Below are 25,321 nucleotides of genomic sequence, written 5' to 3' on the forward strand. Positions count from 1 at the left end.
TTGGGAAGCTTCCTCCAGGGTATTCTTATTTAACTTTTCAATTATTTCCTAACTTGAGGAGCATTAGCTGCTGCTGAGGATCTGCCCATCTTCCCTGCTCATTTCTGCTCGCTGTGTAAGAGAAAAAGTTAGAGTCTCATTAAAAAAAAAAGGTAATTTAAGGGGTTTATTAGAACAGAGAAGGTGGGAACCAGAGTCTCTGGTGACCTGGATCCTCTCAGTGCTTGGACAGGGGTTGATGGGTCAAATTTCACACAGCAGCATCGCATGGCCAAAGGCTTTTCCTTGTAGAAGAAGGAATGGAGTAGGGAGATAAATGCCCTGTATGGTTCAGGGAAAGGGTGTGCTGGAAAAGGCTTTGCCCTGCGGAATTGCTGAGGATTTCCTAATCAGAAACAGCTCCTGGAAAGGTTGAACTCAGCTGGGAACTGCCCAGGAAGGCAGAGACCCATCTGCTTTTGAAGGATTCTCTCAGTGCAAAGGTTCAAGGCAGAGGTGGGGCCTGTTGGACCACGGCTTTTAAGCATTTGATCTTTCATGATGTGTTTATAATTATATTGCATTATCTTAATTACCAGCGTGGGAAGTTGGAGCGTGGCAGGAGAAGGGAAAAGGAGAAGGTGGAATGGCAGGGAAAGTGCGGGGTGATGAATAACTCACAGCCTCCATCAATGGGGCCACAATTGTGGTCGGAGTTGGAAACGATGCTATTAATACAATGCTTATTCATTTCCTATAATAAAAAAATGGAAGTGCTTTGCAATTACCCAATTCCGAATGAAATTAACATTCCGTGGCATTTTCCAGTAAACGGTTAGTTTGCACACATGAGTGGAGGCAATTAGCTGGGAAGCGATTGAGCACCGTGACTGGAGAGAGGATGAAGGAGGGTCAGGGCAGTCGGTGCTGGGTATGTGCTGCTGGAGGCTCTGGATGCTCCTTCCTAGTTGTCCCTGCATTCCTCTGGGTCCTGCCAGTTTGAAGAGCAACTCACCCAGCTGCAGCGAGGACAGGAGCTGCAGATATTACCTCCTGCTCTCTACAGAATCGTGGAATGATTTGGGTTGGAAGGGATCTTAAAGCCCATGCGGTTCCAACTCCCCTGCCATGGGCAGGGACACCTCCCACTGGATCAGGCTGCCCAAAGCCCCATCCGACCTGGCCTTGAACACCTCCAGGGATGGATCCTATCACTACACGCAGTTGTAAAAAGTCCCTCTCCAGCTTTCCTGGAGCCCCTTTCACCCCGGAAGCTGCTCTAAGGTCTCCCCAGAGCCTTCTCTTCTCCAGGCTGAACAACCCCAGCTCTCTCAGCCTGTCCTCAGAGCAGAGGTGCTCCAGCCCTCAGGTCATCCTTGTGGCCTACACTGTCCCTGTTCCAACAGTTCGGTGTCTTTCCTGTGTTGGGGATTCCAGAACTGGACACAGGGTTGCAGGTGGGGTCTCACGACAGTAGAGCAGACCAGCAGAATGGGCTCCCTCGATGATGACGGGGAAGAGCAAAGCTTTACACTGAAGAAGAAGAGCAGAGTGAGTGCATGGGCAAGAGAGTTTGTGGGGTACTGTGGTGCTTCCCGGGGTCCCATCCCCTCCCATGCTGCACGCCAGCCTCTCCCGGCATCCCCGCTTCCCCGACACATGCCGCAAGCTTTATTAAAAACCAATGGAGGCTTTTTTCCACCAGATTTGTTAAACTACTGAAAACTTCTGATCCTATCAGGGTTTTGTATTTTTTTTTTTCCTGCCTCATACCAGATAAGGACTCTTTGGCTCCGAGCCCAGAGTTGAGGGTGGTGGAGAACGGGGTAGAGAAGCAGTCATCTCATGAATATATGAAGGAGGAAAGTACATTTGTTCAGTTTCCTTCAAAGGAGACATCTCAAATAAAACTATCTCTCTTCTTATGCTACCCTCCCCCTCCGATTTGCAATTAAAAGTAGACTTTTACGTATAAAAATCTATTTTTATAGCAAGCGGTTTATTAATGTATGTAATAATCTATTAACGTTTTAATAGCTATGTTAAAAATATATATACTTTTTCTATTTTAGAACTCAACAAAAAGAGGGAGAGAAAAAGGAAAGAAAAAGTTGTCTGTTTTTAAAATGCTCCTGGGTTCCTATACCCCTCTGCTGCATCTGAAAACCTGTGTGAAAGTGCTTCTTGGAGAGAAATTAATCCTCCCTCACACCGTGCTGGCAGCTGGGCTGAGGGCCAACTCCAGCAAAGTGCGTGGTGCCACATATATCCTTGTCCCTAATGGGTTTGCCTAAGTATGGCTTGGAGATGTATGCATTGCAGGAGGTGCTTGGTCCCCTGATGTATGGGTATGTGTGGTTACTTGTGCTTTGTTTTGATTTTTTTTATATATATACATATATATTTGTATTTTATATATATATTTCACTGAGTTCGTTGTGTAATGCAGCCAGCAGTGTCCTGGTGTTCTAGGACACAGTGTGCCTGCGTATGACATGGACTGATGGAGAACAGGGTACTGCTGGAGACAGAGGCTTTCACTCAAGAGGCGGTTGAGGGGTTTGGTAGCTGGAGAAGTAGATAGAGAGCTAAAGTTCTCAACGTTTCTCATACCTTTGCTATATCCACTGTGCTCCATGGCAGGATGCCTCTCTCTGGATGTGTTTTCATCCCTCTATGTTGAAGTATACAAATCTCTGCTGCTATCACATAGGCATTGGTGTAATTACCTAATTTTATGCTAGTAAAGCTCTCTGCTTCCTGGAGCTTAGCGCCTTCAGGGTGGCACTGTTGAAAATCGGTCCACATCCCAGATTCTGAACAAACACGGTTGCTTATTTCATGCTTCAAAAAGCAACAAACACCCATTATTTAGAGCTGGTGAGAAAACAGGGTTTCCACGATGTGGAAGACTTCCAGTATTGTGAAATTAATGCCCGTCCCAATGAGAATTGGAAAGTTGATTTCTTGAAATAATTTGTAGACTAGAAATTTCCAAAATATTGATCCAGAAACATCAAAATGAGCTTGCAGAAACTCGGGAGTTTGATTTGGAGGAAACAATTGTAATGTAATTAAACTGCGCTACATATACCTGATGATTGTGTGGTACATGATGGACATGGTGATGCATTAGAACTTTTGAGGCTTCATCAGTGATTCCCAGGAGAACAACCTGCCCTTCAACGATAGCTTGAAAACAGTTGATGAAGCATTTGGTGAGAAGGCAGGAGATGGACAAGGAGAAGAGATGATGGAGCTGTGTCCTACATGTGCCTGTGGGCACTGTCATGAATGTGTGCACAGGTCAGAAGGTAAAAAGTCCCCCCAACCATGACTTCTAATTGTGCCCAAACCTTTCTATTTAATCCTTGATTGAGTTTGATGTGTTCTCGCGAAGCACTTTGTTTCCAGAGGAACGCCATGCTTAGTCAAGCAGCTCTTGAGCTGCTCTGCGTGTTATTCATTTCTATAAAACTCTGGGAGTGCTTTAACTACTGGCAATGTTGAGGAATCGATAACTTGCCCTCTGACACTCGGAAATCAAAGAGGGAGATGGGAAAATCAGATGCTGAAAAAACCTGTACTTTTAAAAAGTATGTTTTACTCAATACCCAGTGTGGGAAGCTCTACTAGAAGCTGCTGTAGCCTTTCTGCAGCCTTATCCCTGTAGCTGTAGGAGTGCAGATGTTGCATGAGAAGGACAGTTACCACTGGGGCTCCAGGCTCCAAAACTTGAAGCCAAACACCAGAGACTGTAGGGCTCAAGGAAGGTGGCACCTTTGAAGACCTTAAGCCTCACCAAGTCTGTTTTTATAAGCTGCGAAAACTGAGCCATGGGGCCTTCCAGCTCTCAGCTGCATGATGTGTTGAGCCTGGTTTGGGGAGAAGCTGCTTCCCTTCCCTTGCCCTGTTGGGGTCCAGTGCAGCATTGAGTGGGGCTGCTGGGTTCTCAGTGAATATAAAGTCTCTGTAGGACGCAGGAGCGTTGGCTTAGGCTGAGGGCAAGTTCTCCAGTGTGGTGCAGCTGCTCCACTGGGGTCTTCCAAGGCCATATCTATCATATGAAGACCCTAAAATATCTCACTGAGGTTGAAGGCTTGTTTCCAAGGGTCATGGGATACTTTCACCACCACCACCACCACCACCAGCTCCATCTCTGCTGGCAGAAAACAGGGTGCACAGTCGGAGGTTTTGAAGTTCCTTTTCCCTTATCCTGGACCCTCAGGGATGGTGGAGACACCATCCAAGTGCAACCAGTGGAGCTGGAGGCGTGCAGCTAGTGTTGTGGGTACAGATAATGGGTAGTTGTGCCTGTGACTATGTTTTGGAGAATCCTCCCTCCCACTGAAGCTATTGAGATACTAGTTTTGATATTGTCCCAAAACTGCCCCCCATATCCAGCCTTTGTATTTAGCTCTCCTGGCTGTGATGGGAGTCCCACAAGGGCTGGAACGAATACTACCGCCTCCCATCTCTATTGCAATATATTTTTACCTAAATATGGCCAATATTGTTCATTTGATAATTTTTTTTGTTGTTGTTGTAATTTTTAAGCCAAACGGTATATTTTCCCACTGCAATTCGTGCCAGCAAAAAGGAAGGCAGAAAGAAAGGCTATTGGTATGAATATTTTTTTGTGGGAGACATGCAAACGAACAAGGGAGCCATAAGGAGAGCAAATCGCTTTCAAAATAGCGTATGGGGGTGGACAGGAGGGAGGTGTACGATGGGAACACGCGGTGTGCTTTATGAAGGTACGGTGACCTTCAGCTGCATCCCGAAATTGCTGTCAGAGTTGGAAGCTGATTTTGTGGAGGCTGAAGAGCCTCGTGCTTCCTCTGCTTTGGCTTGTTCCTGGGGTTGTTATGCTGCTGAAGGCCCTTGCTCTAGGAAGGAGTGAGATTGAGATCATAGCATTGTGCTAAACCTCAGGGTGGATCTCGCCACCTCTGCCAGGCTGGAGAAGCTCTCAATGTGGTCATGAAGATGTGAGTTCAGTAGTCCTGATGGATTTATCTCCTGGAAACAAGGGATGGAAGAGAAGGCGGTTTGGCAACTCTGCTCAAGAAAGATGGTCCTGTCACCTCCAAATCTGCATCATGTTTGGCTGTCGCTGGGAGGAGCCGGTGCCGAGGTGCTGGTGATGTGGCTGCATTGGGCTGAAGAGAGGAGAGCAGGGTGCAGGTAGTGTGACGGCACCGGGAGCCGCTGGCAGAGCCGGTGTTTGGCACACGCAGCCCAGGTGGGTCCTGCAGGGCAGAGCTGGGGTATTCCAAGCTTTGCAGTACTCTGTGGTAGCGTGTGTTCCTGTCCTATACAGAACTATTAAAACCTCTGTGGGAGACGGGAATGCCAACCACGTGCGTGGTGGCTGCGTGGCACGGTGGTGCGTGTGTGTGAACTTGCCGTGTGGCTGTATGATGCCCACGGAGGCATCGGTCTAGTTGTGGGGTCCTACCTGTGGCTGTCCTGGCTCAGGTGGCTGACTACAGAAATCCCCAGGTGACAGTTTGTGGTTGACTATGTCTCTTTTATGGATGTGATGGACAACCCCATAGCCACCAGGGTCCCAACAGCTTCAGTGAGTGCTGTACCTCGTTATGTTACGGTGCGTTGGTTTCTTCTCCCTCCCTTTTGTCATGCTTGGCAGTGCACGAAGGGTCCTTCATTCATCCTTGACCCCTGATGCTCATTCAGTTGAAGCCCAGCTACTTTTCATTTGTCAGTGAGCATTTTCTCTATGCTGGCCACGTCGAACTCCACTTGCTGAGATCATGTCGACATGTTTTTTTTCCTTTTTTCTTCATTTTTTTTTCTTCTTTGTTTTATTTTCATTGCTCAAACCCCCTGAGCTCAGGGGCACAGAGAGGCCAACGATGTTCTGGCACACACAAGCTGTGCAGAGTGGTGTGATGTGCCAGCTTTTTGCTCCCGTTCCTGGAATAAGCATTTGTAACGTGATCACAAACAGCCAGCGATCACAGAGACCCTTTCCCCACAAAGGTAATGCTTCCCCCTGTTTTTGGCATTCTCTCCTCTGATGAGCACATGAGCAGATGTCTCTGGATGGATGTGCTGAGCGTGGTGGCCAGATGGGGTACAATCACAGCAGCACTGATTACTCCCATCAGCAGAGCACGGACCACGAGAGAGTCACGACCTTGCGTGCCGCAAATGCTAGCAGAAGGCATGGTCCCCTCCTCCTCCCCTCCCGCACTCTCCTTCTGTCCTCCTTTCTGTAAATAAGCCTCAGCCACGCAGTTCCTGAGCTCCTGCTCCACTTGCACACGTTATATATCACCCAGCCTTGAGGTTCATATAGCTCGCTAGGTGTTCACGGGGAAGCCTTGTTGGGCTTGCACCCCGGTGAAGGAGCTTTGGGGATGGGCTTCCCCCTGCAAACACCACAGTGGGGTGCTGAGCCGCACCGGTGCTGCCACAGCATCCTTCCCCAGCACCTCTGGAGCCCTGAAAGAGGAGGGGCTGGATGTGTGCCATCAGAGCTGGGACTGGATGCTTTATAGAGACCTTTTCCCACTTTTGACTTTTTTTTCCCCGCTGTGGTGCTGCTTGCTGGGGCATCCAGCAGCACAGGATCTGACTGTGCTTGTTGTAGACATAGACATAAACATAGCTTTGGGGAGCTGTGCCTTTGACCTGTGGTGCCTGGGGGAGCCTGGTGTCAAATTCGGAAGACTTAATTCAGTTGGTCCCTTAGGCCACTCTCTCTCTGGAACCTTTGTGAACTGGTTCTCACCTTTGGTGCTTACACAGGCAGTGGGTTTGATCTTTGTCTCTCCATCACCCAGTGAGGCAGCACAGGGTGATGGATCTTCTCCTGAGTCCTCCTGGTGTACCCGCATCCACAGACACAGCGGCTGGACTGTTCTTCTCCGAATGGCCCCTGAAGGTTTTGATACCCTCTCTGCAGCCTGTGGGTGGGAGTAGAAAAGCACCTTGGGGTGGTCAAGAGCCTCTTGTCTCAGGCAACCAAGGGAATTGCCTTTGGGGTTTGGGGAGAAGCAAGGGGAATCTGCTCCATGGACTGGTGTGGGCACTGGTTGTGGTGGGGGCTCTGACCTCCCTGCAGTGCAGGCGGCTGTTGAAGGAGTTAGCTGCAGACTCCACATTTGAGTAAAATCCTTGTCTAGGATTACAAATGACTTGCTCTGCATGACCACCTTCTCATTTTACACTGAAATGGACCCTGCCACATGCTGTGAAGGGAATTGGAGTCCGTGGTCTGGAGCAGCTATGCACCTTGAGCCCACCGGGTGTGCAAAGAGCTCCATGTGGATCTGATGTGTCTCTGGACCAGGAGATGCAGCAGTGTGGTGCATCAGCCTGGAACTCCTGGCAGGCTGGAGAGCTTCAAGTTACTCGCTCTTACCTTATCCAAGTGGGATGTGGGGTGGCTGTAGGGCCAGGGATCCCTGCCAGCATCGCATGACCACGCTGCAGGCAGGGAGAGTTTTAGGAGCTGGTCAGAAGGACTTCGCGACTCTTGAAAAAGAGAGAGGATAGAGGTTATATTCTGCTAATGAGTTTATTCAAGGAGCTGACAGAGGCCAAAGCGTTTGTTAAACCTCGGAGACCTCTGTGGCCTGCAGCCGGACAAAACTTGTGATTCTGAGATTCGTCTTTGCTCTTTGAGAGTGATTTCATATTTTCCCATCACCACCCGTTGTGTGAGTGGGTGGTGGGTTTTGTAGGAAAGTATGATTTTGGGTTTGTTTTTTTTGGCTTTACTGGCTAGGGGATGTAGGGCAGCAAGGAGAGGAGTTGCTTAAATATCAGCAAGCTGAGATGTGTTGTGGAGTCTTGCAGCAAGCTGTTCCCTGAGCTCAGGTGCTACTGAGTGCAGCCTCTGGGGGAACCCAGCATCCCTGCTACAGCTTGGACCGTGCCTGGACTGGCTGGGCATCACTTGCCCAGCTCTGCTCACCAGCCTGTAGCTTCAGACCTGCCTACCAGTGAGTACCTGCCCCCCAAAAAAAGCCAACGAGCCTTTTTGGGGTTCACCTGTGAGCACTTAGAGCGGAATTAAATGTGACCTAAAGCCACCTCAGTGTCCAGGTAGTTCCTGTGTGTTTTGAATCCATCAGATTCTATCTTGGGTAAGGGCGTGATGCTTCCAAATGTCCTGCTTGCACATGAGGGAAGAGGCAAGGAATTATCTAAAATGCCGGAAAGCAGCATGGAAAATGCAATTTTTGTAAAGCCACGATTTTCTAATTTCTGTGGCTTTGGTAAGACTTGGAAAACACGGGAAAGGGTCCCTATGGGTGAGTTTGGAGGGCAGAGCTCCTGCCCCAGGATTTTGCTCTGGATGATGCTGTCCTCTGCTAGGAAAGGGTTCTACGGGCACTGGGGACGTGATGACTCGGTTCTCTTTTAACCGCGGTCCCTTTGCTGGTGTTGCAGCTCCCGAGGTGACACAGGAGACGGTGGAGTCCCTGATGCAGAAGTTCAAGGAGAGCTTCCGCACCAACACACCCATTGAGATTGGGCAGCTCCAGCCTGCGCTGCGCAGCACGTCCGTGGGGAGACGGAAACGCCGGAGCCGGCCGCGAGGTAGGCTGCCACCATCACCGGCTGCCCTGGTGTGTCCAGAGGAGTTTGGCTTGGACGGAAGGAAGGAGGAACTCCCTCCAGGGTGAAGAGGGGCAACCATGCGACTCACTCTGGGTGGTCTGGTGGAGGTGCTTGAGAGTGTAGCTACCTCACATCCCTCCCAAGGATTTATCCAAGTCTGCTGCAAATCCAGAGTCCTTGCTAGTTGCTCTGGCTAACCAGGGTTTGTTGGGAGTGAAATACAGTTTCTTGGGAAGCTTTTATTTTGGAGAAAGGGGTGAAGTTCATTTTGTCTGTAAATCACATCGCTGGGACCTCTCCTTGTTGCGCTTTCCTATTGCTTGGGGTTTTTGGGGCTGTTTATTTAGGGGTCACACAGAAGGTGAAAGCAGCGTTTCATGGCTGTAAAGGCTGTACAGTGCAAAAGCGTGCAAGAAGGATGCTGAGTTTTATTTGTAGCCGTGGTGGCCGTTGCCAGCTACACCGGAGCACCAGGAGAAGGTTGGCTGGATCAGCCTCGTGAGCAGGATTGATTCTTGTGTTGCCTCTCAGCCCAGGAAACTGCTTGCTCCTATCGCTATCGCTGCTTAAAATGTAATGACTGTTGGTTAAACGGTGACTGCCAAGGCTGTGCTGAGGGTTTGGATCCACATTTCCTGATGGAGGGGGAGGAGGAGGAGGCATCATGGTCCCTCTAGGAATGATGGGCAAGGAGGTCCCTTGGTCACTATCTGACCTGCACACTGTGGGTCTCTCTGGCAGTGCCAGCAACCAGAAAGGAAAGTTTTCTTTCTGTTTACTCTTGGTTTTGTTTTTAATTTATTTATGAGTCTGAAATGTGATCTTTTATTCTAGATACGTTTTCGTGAGATACAGGCCTGGAGAGGGTTTTTTCTTTTTTTTTATTATAGCTCTGCCTATAAATTATTCACTTAGTGTGAAGAAAATGTTCTGACTCTTTAACTGGTTTAAATTATTTGGTTTGTTTTCTAGTAGTTATTCAAATACGTATGCCTGGATTTTAGCGTGCATGTGTGTGGGTGCTCTGGGGTCCACAGTGATGCCTGGTGAAGTTTCCCTGACTCCTTGCTCCAGCCTCATTTTTTTGGGGGGGATTTACTTCATTTCTGAACAGCCTGAAGGCAAGAGGTTTTTCGGTCACTAATGGAGTGAGTCAATTAATCCTTGCAGTTAAGCTTAGGAGGAGACGCAATGCCTGGCTCCAGGCAGAGCCTCTGGGAATGGAGTGGGGCCCTGAGCCAGTCTGACTTGCATCCATCCTCTGGGACGTGCATCCATCCTCCATGTCCCACCTTCCTGGGCTTGAGCTCTCCTGCCTCTCCACAAATCTGTCTGCTCTGTGCCAGAGCACGTCCTGAGGCAAGAGGAGGTCTTCCCAACCCTCACCCCATCACTACTGCCCCCCAGGATCCCTTGGCCCAGTGGTGGCCATGGCAATACTCAGTGGATGCCAAGACAAGAAAGCCCTTTGTGGCTCTCCATTTTTGCCCAGATTCGTGTTTCTTCCATACCAGGGCTGGAGACTGATCCATGCCCGTCATCTCCGCTTGGGATGGGGAGCTGAATTTTTCCTCCAGCCTCCATGCTCAGCTTGGCAACCCACTCATGGCACTTAGCGAGGTCACCTTCCATCCCTCCTGCCCTGCCACTGCAGCTGGTCCTCAGCCAAGCACAATTAAAGCTGGTCTGTCCAGCCGTGTCCACAGCAGCAGGCTTGGCCAGGTGCTTATTGGACAAAACAAATTGTCTCCCTTGGGATTCTTGTGTTGTTCCCAGTGGTCTCAACAGGGGAAGGGATGCTCTGGGAGCCAGAGCTTACTCAGTTGCCTGCCACCAATCTTCCCTGCAGTGCCTGTGGCTGTATTTTGCTCTCCGTCTCTCTCCCAGGGTGTTAGATTTGTGCCTCAGTGATGTTGTGACACCTGTCTTGAGGCTGGGGAAGGGCTTTAGGGACAGGGTGCAGGTGAGGGGAGGTGATGGGGGAGGAGATGATCCTGTTGGTTGAAATCAACGCAAAGGTGCTGCAAGATATTAGAATCATAGAATGATTTGAGTTGGAAGGGACCTTTTGAAGGTCATGCAGTCCACTCCCCTGCAGTGAGCAGGGACATCTTCAACTTGATCATGTTACTTGGAGCCCTGTCCAATCTGACCTTGAATGTTTTCAGAATGGGTCTTCTACTTCTTCTCTGAGAAACCTGTGCCTCACCACCCTCATTGTAAACAAATTCCTCCTTATCTAGTCTGAATCTCTCCTCTTTTAGTTTAAAACCATTACTCCTTGTCCTGCCACAACAAGCCCTACTAAAAAGTTTATCCCCATCATTCTTATAAGCCCCTTTTAAGTTTTGATAAAGTGCCCTCAGAGCCTTCTCTTCTCCAGGCTGAACAACCCTAATTGTCTCAGCCTGTCTTCACAGGAGAGGTTCTTCAGCCCTCTGACCATTTCTCTGGTCTCTTCTGGACCTGCTCCAACGGATCCATGTCTTTCCTGTACTGAGGACTGCGGAGGGGGACACAGGGCTCCAGAGTGGTCTCATTGGAGTGGACTAGAGGGGCAGAATCCCCTACCTTAACCTGCTGGCCATGCTGTTTGACACAGCCCAGGATATGGTTGGCTTTCCAGGCTGTGAGCATCCAGTTGAAGATGGGTGGGGTTGTCTCACTGCATCCCTGTGCTGCAGGGCTCAGTTCCCCTAGAAGTGAGGAAGATGGCTGTCCCATCCAAGGACAGGCTGAGAGAGTTGGGGTTGTTCAGCCTGGAGAAGAGAAGGCTCCCAGGAGACCTTATAGTGACCTTCAGTACCTGAAGGGGCTACAAGAAACCTGGGGAGGGACTGTTTACAAAGACTTGTAGAGATAGGACGAGGGGCAGTGGGTATAAACTGGAGAGGGGCAGGTTTGGACTAAACATGGGGAAGAATTTCTTCACCATGAGAGTGGTGAGGCCCTGGCCCAGGTTGCCCAGGGAAGCTGTGGCTGCCCCATCCCTGGAGGTGTTCAAGGCCAGGTTGGATGGGGCTTTGGGCAGCCTGATCCAGCGGCAGGTGTCCCTGCCCATGGCAAGGGGTTGGAACTGGATGATCTTTAAGGTCCTTCCAACACAAACTATTCTATGATTCTATGGCTGGAAGGGAAGGGATGAAGTGAGCTGGGAAGGTGCTGCTGTGGCCATTCCCTTGTCTGCAGGATGAATCCTCATGATGTTAGTGCTCAACCTATAGTAATTTCCTTAGGTCTCTCTTCCTCCTGGCAGCTTCTCTGAGGATGGCTGTGTGAGACAGTGGGGAGCTGGGTCTGGCCTTAATTGCCCATATATATGGTGTCTGGAACTGCGACTTGAGTGTCTCCACCTACAGGAACACTCACTTGCACATCCTCGAAAATAGATTTTAAGGTCTCAACCATTAGAAATCAGTGAGCACCCCCAAAATGCAAGCAGTTCCAGCATCTCCAGGGGGAATCTCCCTCCTACAGCCTCATCCCATCCCCTTTTAATTTAGATTTCTTTCCTCTTGTGATAGTTGTGGCTGAGTGCTGCTGCTGAGGCCCCATCCTCACCTTTCCCTGCACCTCTCCTGTGCTGGTGGTTTTGTTTTTGCAGCCTGTGGTTAATTGTCTCTCCGGTGGGTGACTGGTTAGAGACCTATTGAACATTAAGGTTAAACGATGATATCACAATTTGCGATGTTTGCATTTTACATCCAATTGCAAACACAAACCTTTTGCCTCATTAATCCTTTGCAATCTGTGGGGGTCGTTTTTCCTCCCCCTAAATGAAATTGTCCATTTGGGATGCATTTATTTCCTTCTAACAGCCGTGTGACAGTTCTGCTGATGGAGTTTGCATCCAACTTTGTTACTGGGTAGTGACAAGGCGGCCTGACGGATGCATGTGTGTAATTATTTTCTCACAGTTCGATTTAATTAATGCTTAACCTCATCAGAGCCTTACAGCTGGAGCGCTCTCCCCGCGGGAACCGCGCACAGCCAAAGGATTTCCTTCTTTACGATCTAAAAGAGCTCTGAGTGCCACTCCTATAGAGGATGGGATAAACCAAACCAGAAAACAAACAACCCCACACCCTAACCCAACATAAACAAAGCTGGGATAAGCTTTGCCTTGCTTCGCTTCCCTGCATTAAGTGCATTTAAACTGCTGCCTATTGCTTGTCATTAAATCTGATTCTGCACTAAGTGTTTTTAACAGCTCTGGGAAAGGTCGGATTTTGTGGAGAAGATCGACTTCAGGAAAAAAAAAAACCAACACGGCACCCTCTCCATTTGCAGTACCGTATGTCTTTATTTTGTGTAATGCCTTTTTCATTCAAACTTTCTCCCCAAACACTTTTATGGAGTGAAGTGCATTTAGAGTTTATAAATAATAGAGGGAGAGCAAGGATGATAAGAGCTAAGGTGCACGAGGGGTGGGCTGGAAGGAGGATATCTCCACTGAGGACTGGCAGCATGGGAGAGAAGGAAGTTGTGTCTGAGAGGCTTTGGCTTTACTGGTTTTTAAAGCGCAGCTGGGATGGTACCCAGAGCATCCCAATCCGGCTGCATCAGGGTGGGGCTTAGACAGGGAAGTGATGCCCTGGGAGTCACTGGGAGAGGCAGTGATGCAGGAACTGAGGGTGTAGGTTTGGCTGTGGACCACCCTGCGTGTCCACCCCAAGGGCTGGGGATGATGTGGGGGTGCAGGACTGGGAGGTGGCGGGTTTGTGCAGAGAGGGGGTCTGGTGCCCTCTCCTGGGGCAGGCCTTTAAAAGCACCCTGGCTTTGAGAGTAAATAAGCAATTAATAGCTCCTTCTGTTCGAAATGGGATGTACTGTCAAGGCTGAGATGGTTTGTCTTTTGGAGGTCTTGGCTGTGCTATAAGTTGCCCAATATTACCCTAGGGAGAAGAGCTGAGCCTGAGCTCACCCGTGATTCCTGCTTTTGCCGGGACGCCTCTGCCCAGCCTGTTTATCACGTGGTACCCACGGAGCATCACATTTTGGTGGCAAGACTTTTTCAGGGTTCACTTGGGAGCTTTCACCTCATCTGGGTCAAAGCAGTCACATCCAGCTCCATAGTTTAGTGGCAGGTAGGAATGGTTGGACTCGAAGATCTAAGCGGTCTTTTCCAACCTACTGATTCTATGAGTTGGTCCTTGGTGAAAATACAACCCTTCACAGCCCTGTGATCCCTGTTTTCCATGGTGGAAGCCATGGGGCTGCCCCCCCCATGGGGTTTGGGGCGTAATCAGAAGGAAAAGAGAAGATCAATGAGGAGGAAGAATTTTTACCAGCTGAAGGCAGCGTGTGTACCTCTGCTACAATGATAAATCAGAGCAGAGCGCTTCATTTCAAAGGGATTTTTTTTTCTTGTATCCTGTTTTTTTTGTGTTGATTGGATACATTTCAAAAGAAAATGTTTGTTTTGTTGGGGTTTTTTTTCCTGCATAAAACTGCATCTAACTTACCTTCCTCTGACCACATTTGATTTTTCAGTTGACTCGCGCTTTTTTTCAGGGGCAAATTAATTATATTGCAAATTTCCATTTAGCTAATTGTATGGTTCTGCATCACCCTGCCAGCCCTCAGTGCCTGGACCTTGCCACGGCACCGGAGAGGAGAAGAGGGGACTCCTTAGCTGGTTTTTACTGGGAAGCCTGGAGGAAGAAGGGGTTGTTGAACTCCTGGTAGACTGCAGTGAACAGGGCAAGCGAGTATGGAAGTGGAGTGGAACAAACACAAGTCAAGCAGGGAGGTTGTGGGTATTTAATACTGTGATGCGCAGGGTTTAACCCTTTTTCAGGAGGGGACGGATGAGGAAAATCCTTTTGCATTGCCAGTGGGGCTGTGGCTGTGGGCAGAGAGATTTAGCATTGGGGCCAAATACCAGCTCCCACTTATATTATAACATCCTACTTAAAGGATTAAGTATCTGAGGTCAACTTGGCCTCAGACAGGAGTTATCCAGAGTGCTCTTGATACTTTATTTCTTTATTTTAACTCAGTTTTGATTTGTTTTGCCTGCATTTCACTTCTCTGAGCCCCTCTGTAACCTCATAGCTTCGGGGAAGAGATTTAAAATATCAGGTTTGTTTTTAATGACAGAAATGCACCTTTTCAAAAAAATACACGTTTTTGCCTAACAAAAAAAATCTTTGGGGATAACAGAGTCTCCAATTCCTGAATTTTATTTCCTTCATCCCCATGTAGCATTAACACTACCATTCTTAATTACACCACGACAAGTGATGTTTACCTTGGCACCCCGCCTTGCTCCCCACTAAATTAATGTTGTGCTTAAAACGAGCGCCCTGCCCCGGCGCGTGGCTGAGCTGCGATCTATTTGAACGGATTAACGAGCTTGTAAATCTGCAAACAGGATTAGAAACAAGAGCACCTTCTTTGAGCTCCCTCTCCTCGCCCATTCCCCCTGGACCAGGCGGTGGGGCAGGAGGTGTGTGTGTTGGGGGTACGGGTGAAGAGGGGGAGCTTTGTTTTTTTCTCAAATCTAAATAGCAGGAGTAAACTCGGTGTAAAGGGGATATTGCTCCTCTACGGAGCTGCTGCAGAGAGTTGCTAGTGTGTTACAGGTACCCAGCGCTGTGAAGTTGCTGTTTCCCTGTCCTCTGTCTTTTAAGCAGCTTATTTTGCTTTGCAATCGGTTGTGGCGATTGGGATTTTTTTTTTTTGCTGTTACTTGGTGGCTTTCTCCCTGTTTTTAAAGTGAAAAGGAGTGCTGACCACGCAAGGCTGCTTGGCTTTAATTGAGTTCAGCCCTATCGGCAGCTGCAAGGGATGCTCTTTGCTGTGGGCACCCTCAGCCCCCGCTGTGGGCATCCTCAGCCCCGTACCTCAGCAAACAGCCTGACACAGAGGTAAACCAGTAGAGTTGGTGCAGGAGGCATTGCCCCAAGTGCCAGCCTCTCACAGGGATGCTTCAGCAAGACTTTTGAGCCAGTTAAACATACAGTCAGGTTCACAGCAGGATCGGCTGAGGATTGGCATTCCTGCTTCCTGCAGCTTGCTTTGACAGGGCTCTGGGACACCCCAAAACCACTGCCAAGGTGCATTCCAGCACCCCTAATAACATGAAGGGGTGAAAGCACATCCCTTGCAGCTGTTTCTCTGCCCTGGGCTCATGTTTCCAGGCTGACCTTTGCCACAGTGTGTTGGGTCAAAGGAGATGTTTCCGCTGTGGGCTGGGGACCTGCACTGGGTCTCCTGACTCCTGTATTTATACATCCTGCGCAGTGCTGGGTAATCAGAAAATGCAATATTGCTGTCACCAGCTCTCCGAAGACATCCAGCCTGAGTAATTTAACATGTCAGCGCCATCCATCACAGAGATGCAGCCGGCAAACAAACGTGGAGCAACTGGAGGGGGTTGGAACAGGGACTGGTGGAGCGGCTGCTGCCTGCACCGGCTGCCTGGTCGCCTCGGCAGGGTGTGAGAGAAGAGTGAGCAGTGAGGATCACCGCCTCTGTCCATCCCCCAGCCATCTACTTGCACAGAAGGGACCAGGTCTGGCTCATAGGAAGGTGGCAGAGGGATATGCCATGTGCTGCCTGTGCAGGCAGTGTCCAGGTCCTTTTCCTGGGTGGAGGAGATGGCTCAGCCGAGCTCTAGAGGAAAAATAACATCCCATAACTGGTGTCTGTCTCTCAGCCCTGGACACCACCTGCAGCAGAATTGCTCAGGACAGCCCATGCTCAGCAAAAGAAGGGGCCGTGCAGCAGAGCTGCAGCCCTGGCCGCTTGCCCAAGGGCCTGCATTAGAAGCCCACGTTAATTAAGATTTTCCTTGCTGATGTGAATAAGCCATAATGGTTTCACAACTCAACCCTATGCAGTGCTACAGACTGGGGGAAGAGTGGCTGGAGAGCTGTACAGAGGAGAAGGACCTGGGGGTAATGGTTGACAGCGACTGAACATGAGCCAGCAGTGTGCCCAGGCGGCCAAGAAGGCCAACGGCATCTTGGCTTGGATCAGAAACGGTGTGACCAGCAGGTCCAGGGAGGTTATTCTCCCTCTGTACTCAGCACTGGTGAGACCGCACCTTGAGTACTGTGTTCAGTTCTGGGCCCCTCACCACGAGAAGGATGTTGAGGCTCTGGAGTGTGTCCAGAGAAGAGCAACGAAGCTGGTGAGGGGGCTGGAGAACAAGTCTTACGAGGAGCAGCTGAGAGAGCTGGGGTTGTTTAGCCTGGAGAAGAGGAGGCTGAGGGGAGACCTTATTGCTCTCTACAACTACCTGAAAGGAGGTTGTGGAGAGGAGGGAGCTGGGCTCTTCTCCCAAGTGACTGAGGACAGGACAAGGGGGGATGGCCTGAAGCTCCACCAGGGGAGGTTCAGGCTGGATATCAGAAAAAAAATCTTCACGGAAAGAGTCATTGGGCAGTGGCAGAGGCTGCCCAGAGAGGGGGTCGAGTCACCCTCCCTGGAGGTGTTTAAGGAACGGGTGGATGAAGTGCTTAGGGACATGGTTTAAGGGAGTGTTAGGAATGGTTGGACTTGATGATCCAGTGGGTCCTTTCCAACCTGATGATTCTATGATGACTCTGCCGTGCCCTTCAAACCGCCAGTCCCTGTGTGCGGGTTTATCCATGACATTGGATGTTTGCTGTGATACAGGGGTCTGGAGAGGGCTTGACGGTGAGTTATGGTTTGGGGTGCGAGTCTATAGACTCCCAGACCCGACATGCAAGCACTAAACGCTGCTGTGTGCAAGTACTGACCCCTCCTGCTGCTTTCAGGAGGAAAGGAGCTGGCAGTGCCTCTTCCTACCCCCACGTTGGGACCCTCCCCAAGGACACTGCATGGCCGGGTCAGGGCAGGAGCCACGTGCTGAGCTCCCAGCGTCCCTCTGGCTACTGCCAGCCACCTCTCATCACGGTGATTAAAGATTTCAGAGGGCAGAAGACACCACTCGTTTTCTGTTCTCCTGCCAAGAAGTGGGGAAATTGCGCTTCTGCCTAGAATAAAAGATTTTTAAAAAACAGTAAAATATTTTAATGGCAGTTTAAAGGGCCACTGTCAACCCCCAGAGGCCTCTTTGCTTTAAACTCTGCAAGGATTGAAGGATTTCTGCCAGTTAAGAGACTGTGTTGCTTTTTAACCATCCGTTACTCCTTGACTCCAGGCTTCTCCAGCATCCTGTATCATCTCTAGCTGTGGGATGGAGATGGGTAAGCTGTGGACCAGCCTTGCTCCCATACCAGGCACTGCAGGGGTGCGTGCTGCCTGCTCTCCTGGTGAGCTGGTGGAGCAGATGGGCCAAAGTGGGTGCTGAGAGACAGAAGCTGGACCCTTGCCCTATAGCGGGATCCTGAGTGCTGTATTTCCCTACACGCTGCATGTCTCTGCTGGGTTTTCTTTGAAGCAAACACCTAAAATTCATTGTACTTCACCATGGAGGTGTCCTTGGGGAGAGCAGCTTCTACAGTCAGAGCTTTTCATTGTAAATGCATTGCAATACATTTGGAAAATACATTCCTGGGGGTAGAAAGCAACTTCTTGTATTCATATCATAATTGGCACCACTGGGGTCTTGATTCTTGACGAGGGCAAAAAAAGAGCTAGAGAAATCGTGAGTGCCAAAAGTCCTCAGTGGCTTCTGGTGACCCCAAGCAGAGCACCTGGGCTGAGGGTGGTGGATGCTGGCCAAATCCATCAGCTCTGCCAAGGACCTCCCAGCTCCCCTCTACTGCTGTGTATCCCAGCTGACAGGGCTGATTTATTTTTTTTTTCCTCTGTATTGCTTGCAGGTGGGATTGGGTTTGGCCGTGCCAAAGGGAACTCTGGCTCAGAGGCGGATGATGAAACCCAGCTAACCTTCTACACCGAGCAGTATCGGAGCCGGAGGCGAAGCAAAGGTACAAAATGGCATTGACGCTGCTGATGCACGCAGGTGTGAGAGGGAAAAACGATTGAGCACTGTGTTTCCATATGTGATGTTGGCTAATACTGCACGAGTCTAGGTAAGGACTGAAATACCTATCTTTAGTGGTAAGGACATCCCAATGTGCTGTTTGTGTGATGCAGCAGCCGTAAGTAGTATTTCCCACTGATGTTGCTGAGGTTCTGGGTTTCGTTGGTTGTTTCTTGTCTCAGTTATGTTACGCATGACCTGGTGCTTCCTAAAGCTGTGTTGACTGTGTCCATCATTGTCCTGGCACTGTGCAGCTGTTGGGGATGGTCACCTTGGCAATTCTTGTTTTCTGCCCCTTATTTTCCATGCAAAGCATCCATTGGATGGAAATTCCCCAGTCTTCCTCTCGACACAAAGGCAATTAAGAGGAACACATTTGAAATGAGAGTCAGGGCAGAGATTTGTTGGATGGAGTTCTTTTGGGGTTGTTTTTTTTTTGTGAGTTTAGAGAAGCTGAGAAACTGAAATACCATCCACAGTCTGAAATTAGCGTCCAAGTTTCCTCTGGTCACATCAGGCTGGACTGGTTTTGCTCAGGACCCTTGGACCAAGCACTTTGGCAGAAGACGGGATGAGCCTTCCTGCTGCTGCGTTTGAAAAATCACTGTCAGGAAATAACTACGTTGGGAAGCAATTTCAAAATTCCATAGTGGGTCTGCTCCCTCCATCTGTTTTCTGTATTAAGCCCGGCACCGGCAGAGCGCAGCACCGCAGATCGATGCCTGCACCCACCGCAGCAAATGCGGCCCCATTTGTTTCAATGATTAGGCATTCCGATAAACGCTCGCAACGTGTTTATTTGAATGTGAAATTACCTCGGCACCTCTGATCAGCTTGATGATTGCGCGTGAGAATAAACACACACTTGCACAGGGGTGCATTTGTTCCTGCTGAAAGGCAAGCATTCGGTATTTTTTTCTTTTCCATGTGGTTTAGAACCATAAGAAGTTCTTAATGAGTTTTAAAAGAGATTTTGATGAAAAGCAGAGAGAGAATTCGTGACTTGAAGTTACCTGTTGCAGTACAAACATAGCTGTGTTAAAGGAAAAATGATGTGTGAGAGAAGGAAGAAATTGGTTGTGCTGCAAACACAGATGAAAAAGAGAAAAAAGATGACGCTTCCATAAGCTCCAGGCTTGGGGAAGGGTGGCTTGAAAGCTGCCCAGCAGAAAAAGACCTGGAGGTGCTGGTTGACAGCAGCTGAATATGAACCAGTAGCAGTCCAGGTAGCCAAGAAGGCCAACAGCATCTTGGCTTGGATCAGCCATGGTGTGACCAAAAGGAATAGGGAAGGCAACGTCCCCCTGGACTCGGTACTGATGAGGCTGCACCTTGAATCCTGAGTTCAGTTTTGGGCCCCTCACTACAAGAAAGACATTGAGGGGCTGGAGCGTGTCTGGAAAAGGGAACGGAGGTGGGGAAGGGTCTGGAGCCCAGGGGTTCTGGGAGCAGCTGAGGGACCTGAGGCTGTTTAGCCTGGATGAGAAGGAGGCTGAGGGGAGATCTCATCGCTCTCTGTGGTCCCGGAAAGGAAGTTGTAGTTTGATGAGTGTTGGTCTCTTCTTCCAAGTAACAAGTGATAGGACAAGAAGAAAGGCCCTCAGGTTGTGACAGGGAAGGTTTTGATTGGATATTAGGAAAAATTTCTTCACTGAAAGGGTTGTCAAGCCCTGGCAGAGGCTGCCCAGGGAAATGAGGGTGTCAGCATCCCTGGAGGTGTTCAAAAACTTCTAGATGTGGAACTTTGGGATGTGGTTTAGTAGCCAAAGTGGTGTTGGGCTGACATTTAGACTGGATGATCTTAGAAGTCTTTTCCAACCTCAATGATTCCGCGATTCCATGAAAAGAAACTGTCACAAAAAGTTTTGCTGGTGTGGGGGGAAAATCTCCGAAGTGCTGAAGTAGTTGTTGTTTTTCAATGAGTTATCCTGAAATACTGGACTGGATGTGAAGGTCCTTTGGCACTTTGGAAAAGTTGCTGAAGTTTGGGTTGTTTTCAGCTACCACAAAGGAAGGGGGAGGACAAGGTGCATGAATAAGGTGTGAAGACTGTTTTAATGAAAAGCAGATAAATCTTTGCTTTCCCACTGCCTTGACACCATTCCTCATGAGGCCAAGTGCTCTGTCAGTCTCTCGAAACGTGCTCGTGCCAGGTGCCGGGTACAAAGATATTCTTATTGACATATAAGTTGGCTTTGGGTTGTTTGTTTAAGCTTCCTTGTAGGGCAAATATAAAGGAATAGATAAGTGGGCAGAATTCCTTTCTTTTCCTTTGAATAAGCTGTTGTTCACCTGGGCAGCTTTGATGGCTGGGTTTGAAGAGAATTCAGGAGGAAGAGCTGCCTCGCACGGTTGAACAGAGCTGGCTGTTAGATCTATGTTAGCGTTTGAGTGATGCTGAGAGAACCTGGATTGTTCATGTTCAGTGGTGGCTAACCGAGGGAATTGTCTTGCATAAAGTCCCCATTGTATTTCCTCTCCTGTCTAGCTAAATCTTCCCATCGCTGCGTCCTTGAAAGGAATTTTCCATTATCCTTTCATTGACTCTTCTCTCCCTCGTGGAAGGAAAGCAATAGCTTAGTGGGAAGTCACAGTACCAAACTCATAATTACAAGTTCTGCAAAGATCCATAATTGGACAAGATCATAACTCTAATAAAGAAGGATGCGTCGTCAGATACAGTTAGTTCTTACAATGATGTTCCTGTATCGATTTTGTCATGGTTGCATGTCACTGCAGGTGCCGTGAGATAGTTATCAGGTCCAAGGAGGGGCATTCCTTGGGTTTTTCTCTTTGGATTAGGTTTTGTAGGATTGAACCTAGTTACTGATGCTGTCAAGGTATTGATCCCAGCCAATGCTGGGAAATGTTTCCACTTAGGTGGCGTGTAGATTTGGATTTACTTTGAGGTTTGTAGAGTCGTGCTGGTTAAGTGATTGTGGGCTTTGTTTGTCTGAAAGGCTGCAGGTTTCATAGTTCCTTGGCAAGGGAAATTAGAGGGATATTCCCCTATGGAAATACTGAGCAATGGAGAGCTTGTTCTGGTAGCTCAGCACAGCACGACCATTGATATCTGGTTTTAAATGCTGTAATACATGGAGAAGTAAATCTGTTCAAGCACAGAGGTAGGGGTAGCCACAACATCACCTTCTGCGTTCCTAGCACACGGCATCTTGCGTTCTCCTAGCTTCTAGCTCTGTGGGATCCCCTTACAGCGATGTTCCTTTGTCTTTGGAAAGTCTCCAGAGAAGTTAGATGTGGGAGGAGAGTCCTAACACGGAAAAAACTTTCCTGTGGAGCCTCAGTCCTTGTCTGCTGTTGGGCTCAGCCTCATCTCTGGGATTTGAGCTGGGAGAGGCAATGCTGGTCACTGGTGTCTCTGGGGAGCTGGTTCATGCCAAGAAGTGCTCTGTCCATACCTTTCTTCAGCAAGGCATCTCTTTTATTCACCCTGTGCCTGTGCACATCCCAGTTCTCCATCCTCTGCTTCGTTTTTGATGAATCAGTGGAACATCTGCTCTGGATGGCAGTGCTGACGGCAACACTGGCAGGTGGTTCAAAGTGAAACAAAGTCCTGAGACAGGCTTTTGGGCCACACAGAGCTCCATGCTCAAAGGCTGGAGATACCCTCACCTGGGGCTGGGGCTGGTTGGTTTGCTTCTTCCTGCTGACCCTCATTACTGACTCCGTGGGATTTTCCAGAAATGAGATTTTCCTGCAACAGGTTTGAGTGCTCCAGGGCTCTGCTCACTGTAAGGGCTGGTTCTCCTACTCCCCAGGAGAACTGAGAATCTCCTTGTGTGCTGACTGTGGTACATGGATGACTTTTGTCTCCAGGCACCTTTCACTGGCACTGTTATCTCTGTGAGAGAGAACTTGCCAGTGTTGTAGTGAAGCTAATACACATTCTTAGTTGCCTATTATGGGTGATATCAAACTTTGATAATTGCTCAGTTCCTTTCTTCTCCTGAGCGGTGTAGGGTGTGTTCAATCAGGTCCCTCTCTGAGCTCAAGAAGAAAATATTAGTAACAAAACCCCCTCCAAAATGGGGAGGCGGAGAGCCGTGTGCAAACCTCGCCTTGCATAGTGCATCGTTCCTGCTCCATCCCTATTGCTCTAGGGTGGTGATTATCTCCTGCCCAGCAAAATATATTCCACTCTGGGTCTGACTTTGCAGCCCTGAGCTCCCCGGCTCGCATGCAGTGCCTGCCTGATGGCTCTTCAGATACAGAGAGAAAGATGGTGGGGGGAGAAAAGAAGCAGCATCGTGACTCCAAAGCCATGTCGGGCTCCCTGCAGCAATGGGCTTGCCGCTGGGCTCTTCACTGTGTGGCTTGTCAAGGACTCTGTGAGTCTAACGAGCCCCTCGGGCTCGCTGGTGGGGAGTGAGGAGGCGCGTGAGAGTCTCCTCCACCTCTGTCTGCTTCCTCAAGCCCTGGAGCAGCTGCTCCGTGACACAGAAATGTTTCTGCTCTTTTAAAGCGTCTTCTAGGAAAAGGCTTCTAAGGGGTAAACAAAAAGTAAATCCGCATCGCATCAGGGCTGCAGGGCAGATGCTTTGTAGCTTCCCGAGTTAAGGGAAACTGAGGCACAGAAAGTGATGGCGTTGTGCAGAGACCCTGTGAAGGGGCTGAGCATCCTGACCCCGTTCATCTTGGAGAACTAGAGAGCCTCTGGCCCATGCTGTAGACTGGACATTGTCTGAGCCCCTAGGAGCTGCCAAGGACCCCATGTCTGAGTCCCTGGGACCTGCTGGGAGCTGTGGCGGTGGCTGGTGTGAGCCCTTGGGACCAGATCTTGGGCTGATCTTGCTCCTCACCATCAAGCAGAAAGGTCAGGTACAGGTCTTGCTGGAAACCCTCATACAAAACGCAGCGCTGGGTGCAGTCTCACCATAATGCTGTTGATATCGTAATGGTTGAGTTGTTCTGGAGGGTGCCCAGTGCAGTGAGACTGCTGGGATCTCTCATCGAATGTCCTCAGCTGGCTGCTGCTCTTCAAGCAGACCCCTGGCATCGGCTTCAGCCCGAGCTGGACCACCCCGAGCCCATTTCTCCATGCTTGGGTCTGCAATCCTTCATCTCTCTCAGCATCCCCTCTGTTGCAGCCTGTTAGAAGAAGAGGGGGGAAATAACCCACCCTGTTTCCATTGTTTGTATCCCAGTGGCGTCTTCCCATCCCAGCAGCCTTTTCCCATCCCAGGAGTGCTCCTCGACACCTCGGGGAAGGAAAAGATGTGATTTGGGGATGTTCTTTGGCTGAAGACTCCCTGAACAAGGCACTTGGCTGTTTCCATAGCACACAGTGATGGTTTACACAAATTAGCAGAGTCCAATTACGTACCTTGGATTGGTGTCAGCCGCGTGTGCGCGCGCGCATGTGTGTGCCTTGCCGGCTGGCAAAGTCTTCTGAGGGCTGTTAGAGAAATGAGAAGCTGAGCTTTGATCTGCCTCTGTATTTGGTGTTTAAAACAAGGCCTTTTATAAGGGAATATTAGGTATTCGGAGACTGTTACATATAAGGAAGCTTCTCTTTGATCCTCTCCTGTCTCTGGAGGCAGCAGACACTTATTATTTCATGGGGAACTAAACGAAATGCAGAATGAATTTTGGGTAATGTTCTCTGTGCTCTGCTGGTGCCCCCAGCCTGGCTGGGGCTGAGTGAACACCTCAGGCAACGCTTTGCTCCGTCTCTGCCGTGATCCTTGGGGAATCGGCCCCCCCGGGTCTGCCCCTGGTTTGGCTCAGCCTGCAAGCTGGGGAAGACGCCGTTGGGAATCAAATGGGAGACAAATAGCGATAAAGCAAGCGTGGGTTTGGGTTGCTTGAAGCAGCAAGAGGGAGTACTGGGTCTGTCTGTGCTGTGTATCTCCTCCGGGAGCCTTCTCCCTCCCTCCTTGTGTTGTCAGCTCGCGGTGCAGCCACCCGTGCCCCAGCCCCTGCGCACAGTGGGAAGGGGGGACACAGCCACTGGCTGTAGGGACAGATGGATGGATGGGGCAGTGCTGGTGTCTGTGCATACCTGGCTGGTTTGGAGCTCTGCTGCTCTCTGCAAGGCTAGGGAAGACCACCCCAGAGAGGACAACTGGCATCCGAGATGACCTGGCCATCCTCAAATCTCTTAGGATGCAATAATTCAGCACAAGAAGGACGTGGGGCTGTTGGAGCGGGTCCAGGGGAGGCCATGAAGATGGTCCTTCTCTGCTATGAGGACAGGCAGGGAGAGTTTGGGTTGTTCAGCCTGGAGAAGGCTCCAGGGAGACCTTAGAGCAGCTTCCAGTACTGAAAGGGCCTACAGGAAAGCTAAGGACAGACTTTTTAGCAAGGTCTATTGTGACAGGACAAGGAATAATGGTCTTAAACTAAATGAGGGTAGATTTACACTGAGTATAAGGAAGAAATTTTTTACAATGAGGGTGGTGATGGACTGGCACAGGTTACCCAGGGAGGCAGAGGGGGCTCCATCCTTGGAAACATTCAAGGTCAGGTTGGATGAGGCTTTGAGCAACCTGATCTGGTTAAAGGTGTCCCTGTTCCTGCAGGGGAGTTGGAGTGGAAAACCTGTAAATGCCCCTCGCAACCCAAACCATTCTATGATTCTATGACACAAGGCTTGTCTTTTCCTCCTGGAGCACTGGGTACCTCCAGTCCCGAAGCTGCTCCTTAGCAGCGCAGTCCCCACCCAGACCATTGCGGTGCCCAGGGTAGCGGTGCCGATGAGAGATGCAGTGACTTCCCAACCTTTCTCAGCTCTCAAAAGCTCTGTCGTGGATGATGGTTTTGCAGCAGGCAAACACACACGAGGCTTTTGCATGATGC

At 49.6% G+C, this 25,321-nt stretch overlaps 1 protein-coding gene across 2 annotated transcripts in view; it reads left to right on the forward strand.

The window, feature by feature from the left end:
- The window catches only part of ASTN2 (astrotactin 2), a 347,344-nt gene that overhangs the window by 100,654 nt on the left and 221,369 nt on the right, over positions 1 to 25,321 (forward strand). The window contains exons 4-5 of one of the 2 annotated variants that reach the window (XM_054084080.1): positions 8,407 to 8,556; positions 18,339 to 18,446. In XM_054084080.1, the coding sequence (XP_053940055.1) occupies positions 8,407 to 8,556; positions 18,339 to 18,446 (258 nt within the window). The remainder of the gene's footprint in view (positions 1 to 8,406; positions 8,557 to 18,338; positions 18,447 to 25,321) is intronic. The other variant, XM_054084081.1, reaches the window with a different exon arrangement.

This window comes from Cuculus canorus, chromosome 19 (assembly GCF_017976375.1).
Source record: "Cuculus canorus isolate bCucCan1 chromosome 19, bCucCan1.pri, whole genome shotgun sequence".
NCBI classification, from domain to species: domain Eukaryota; kingdom Metazoa; phylum Chordata; class Aves; order Cuculiformes; family Cuculidae; genus Cuculus; species Cuculus canorus.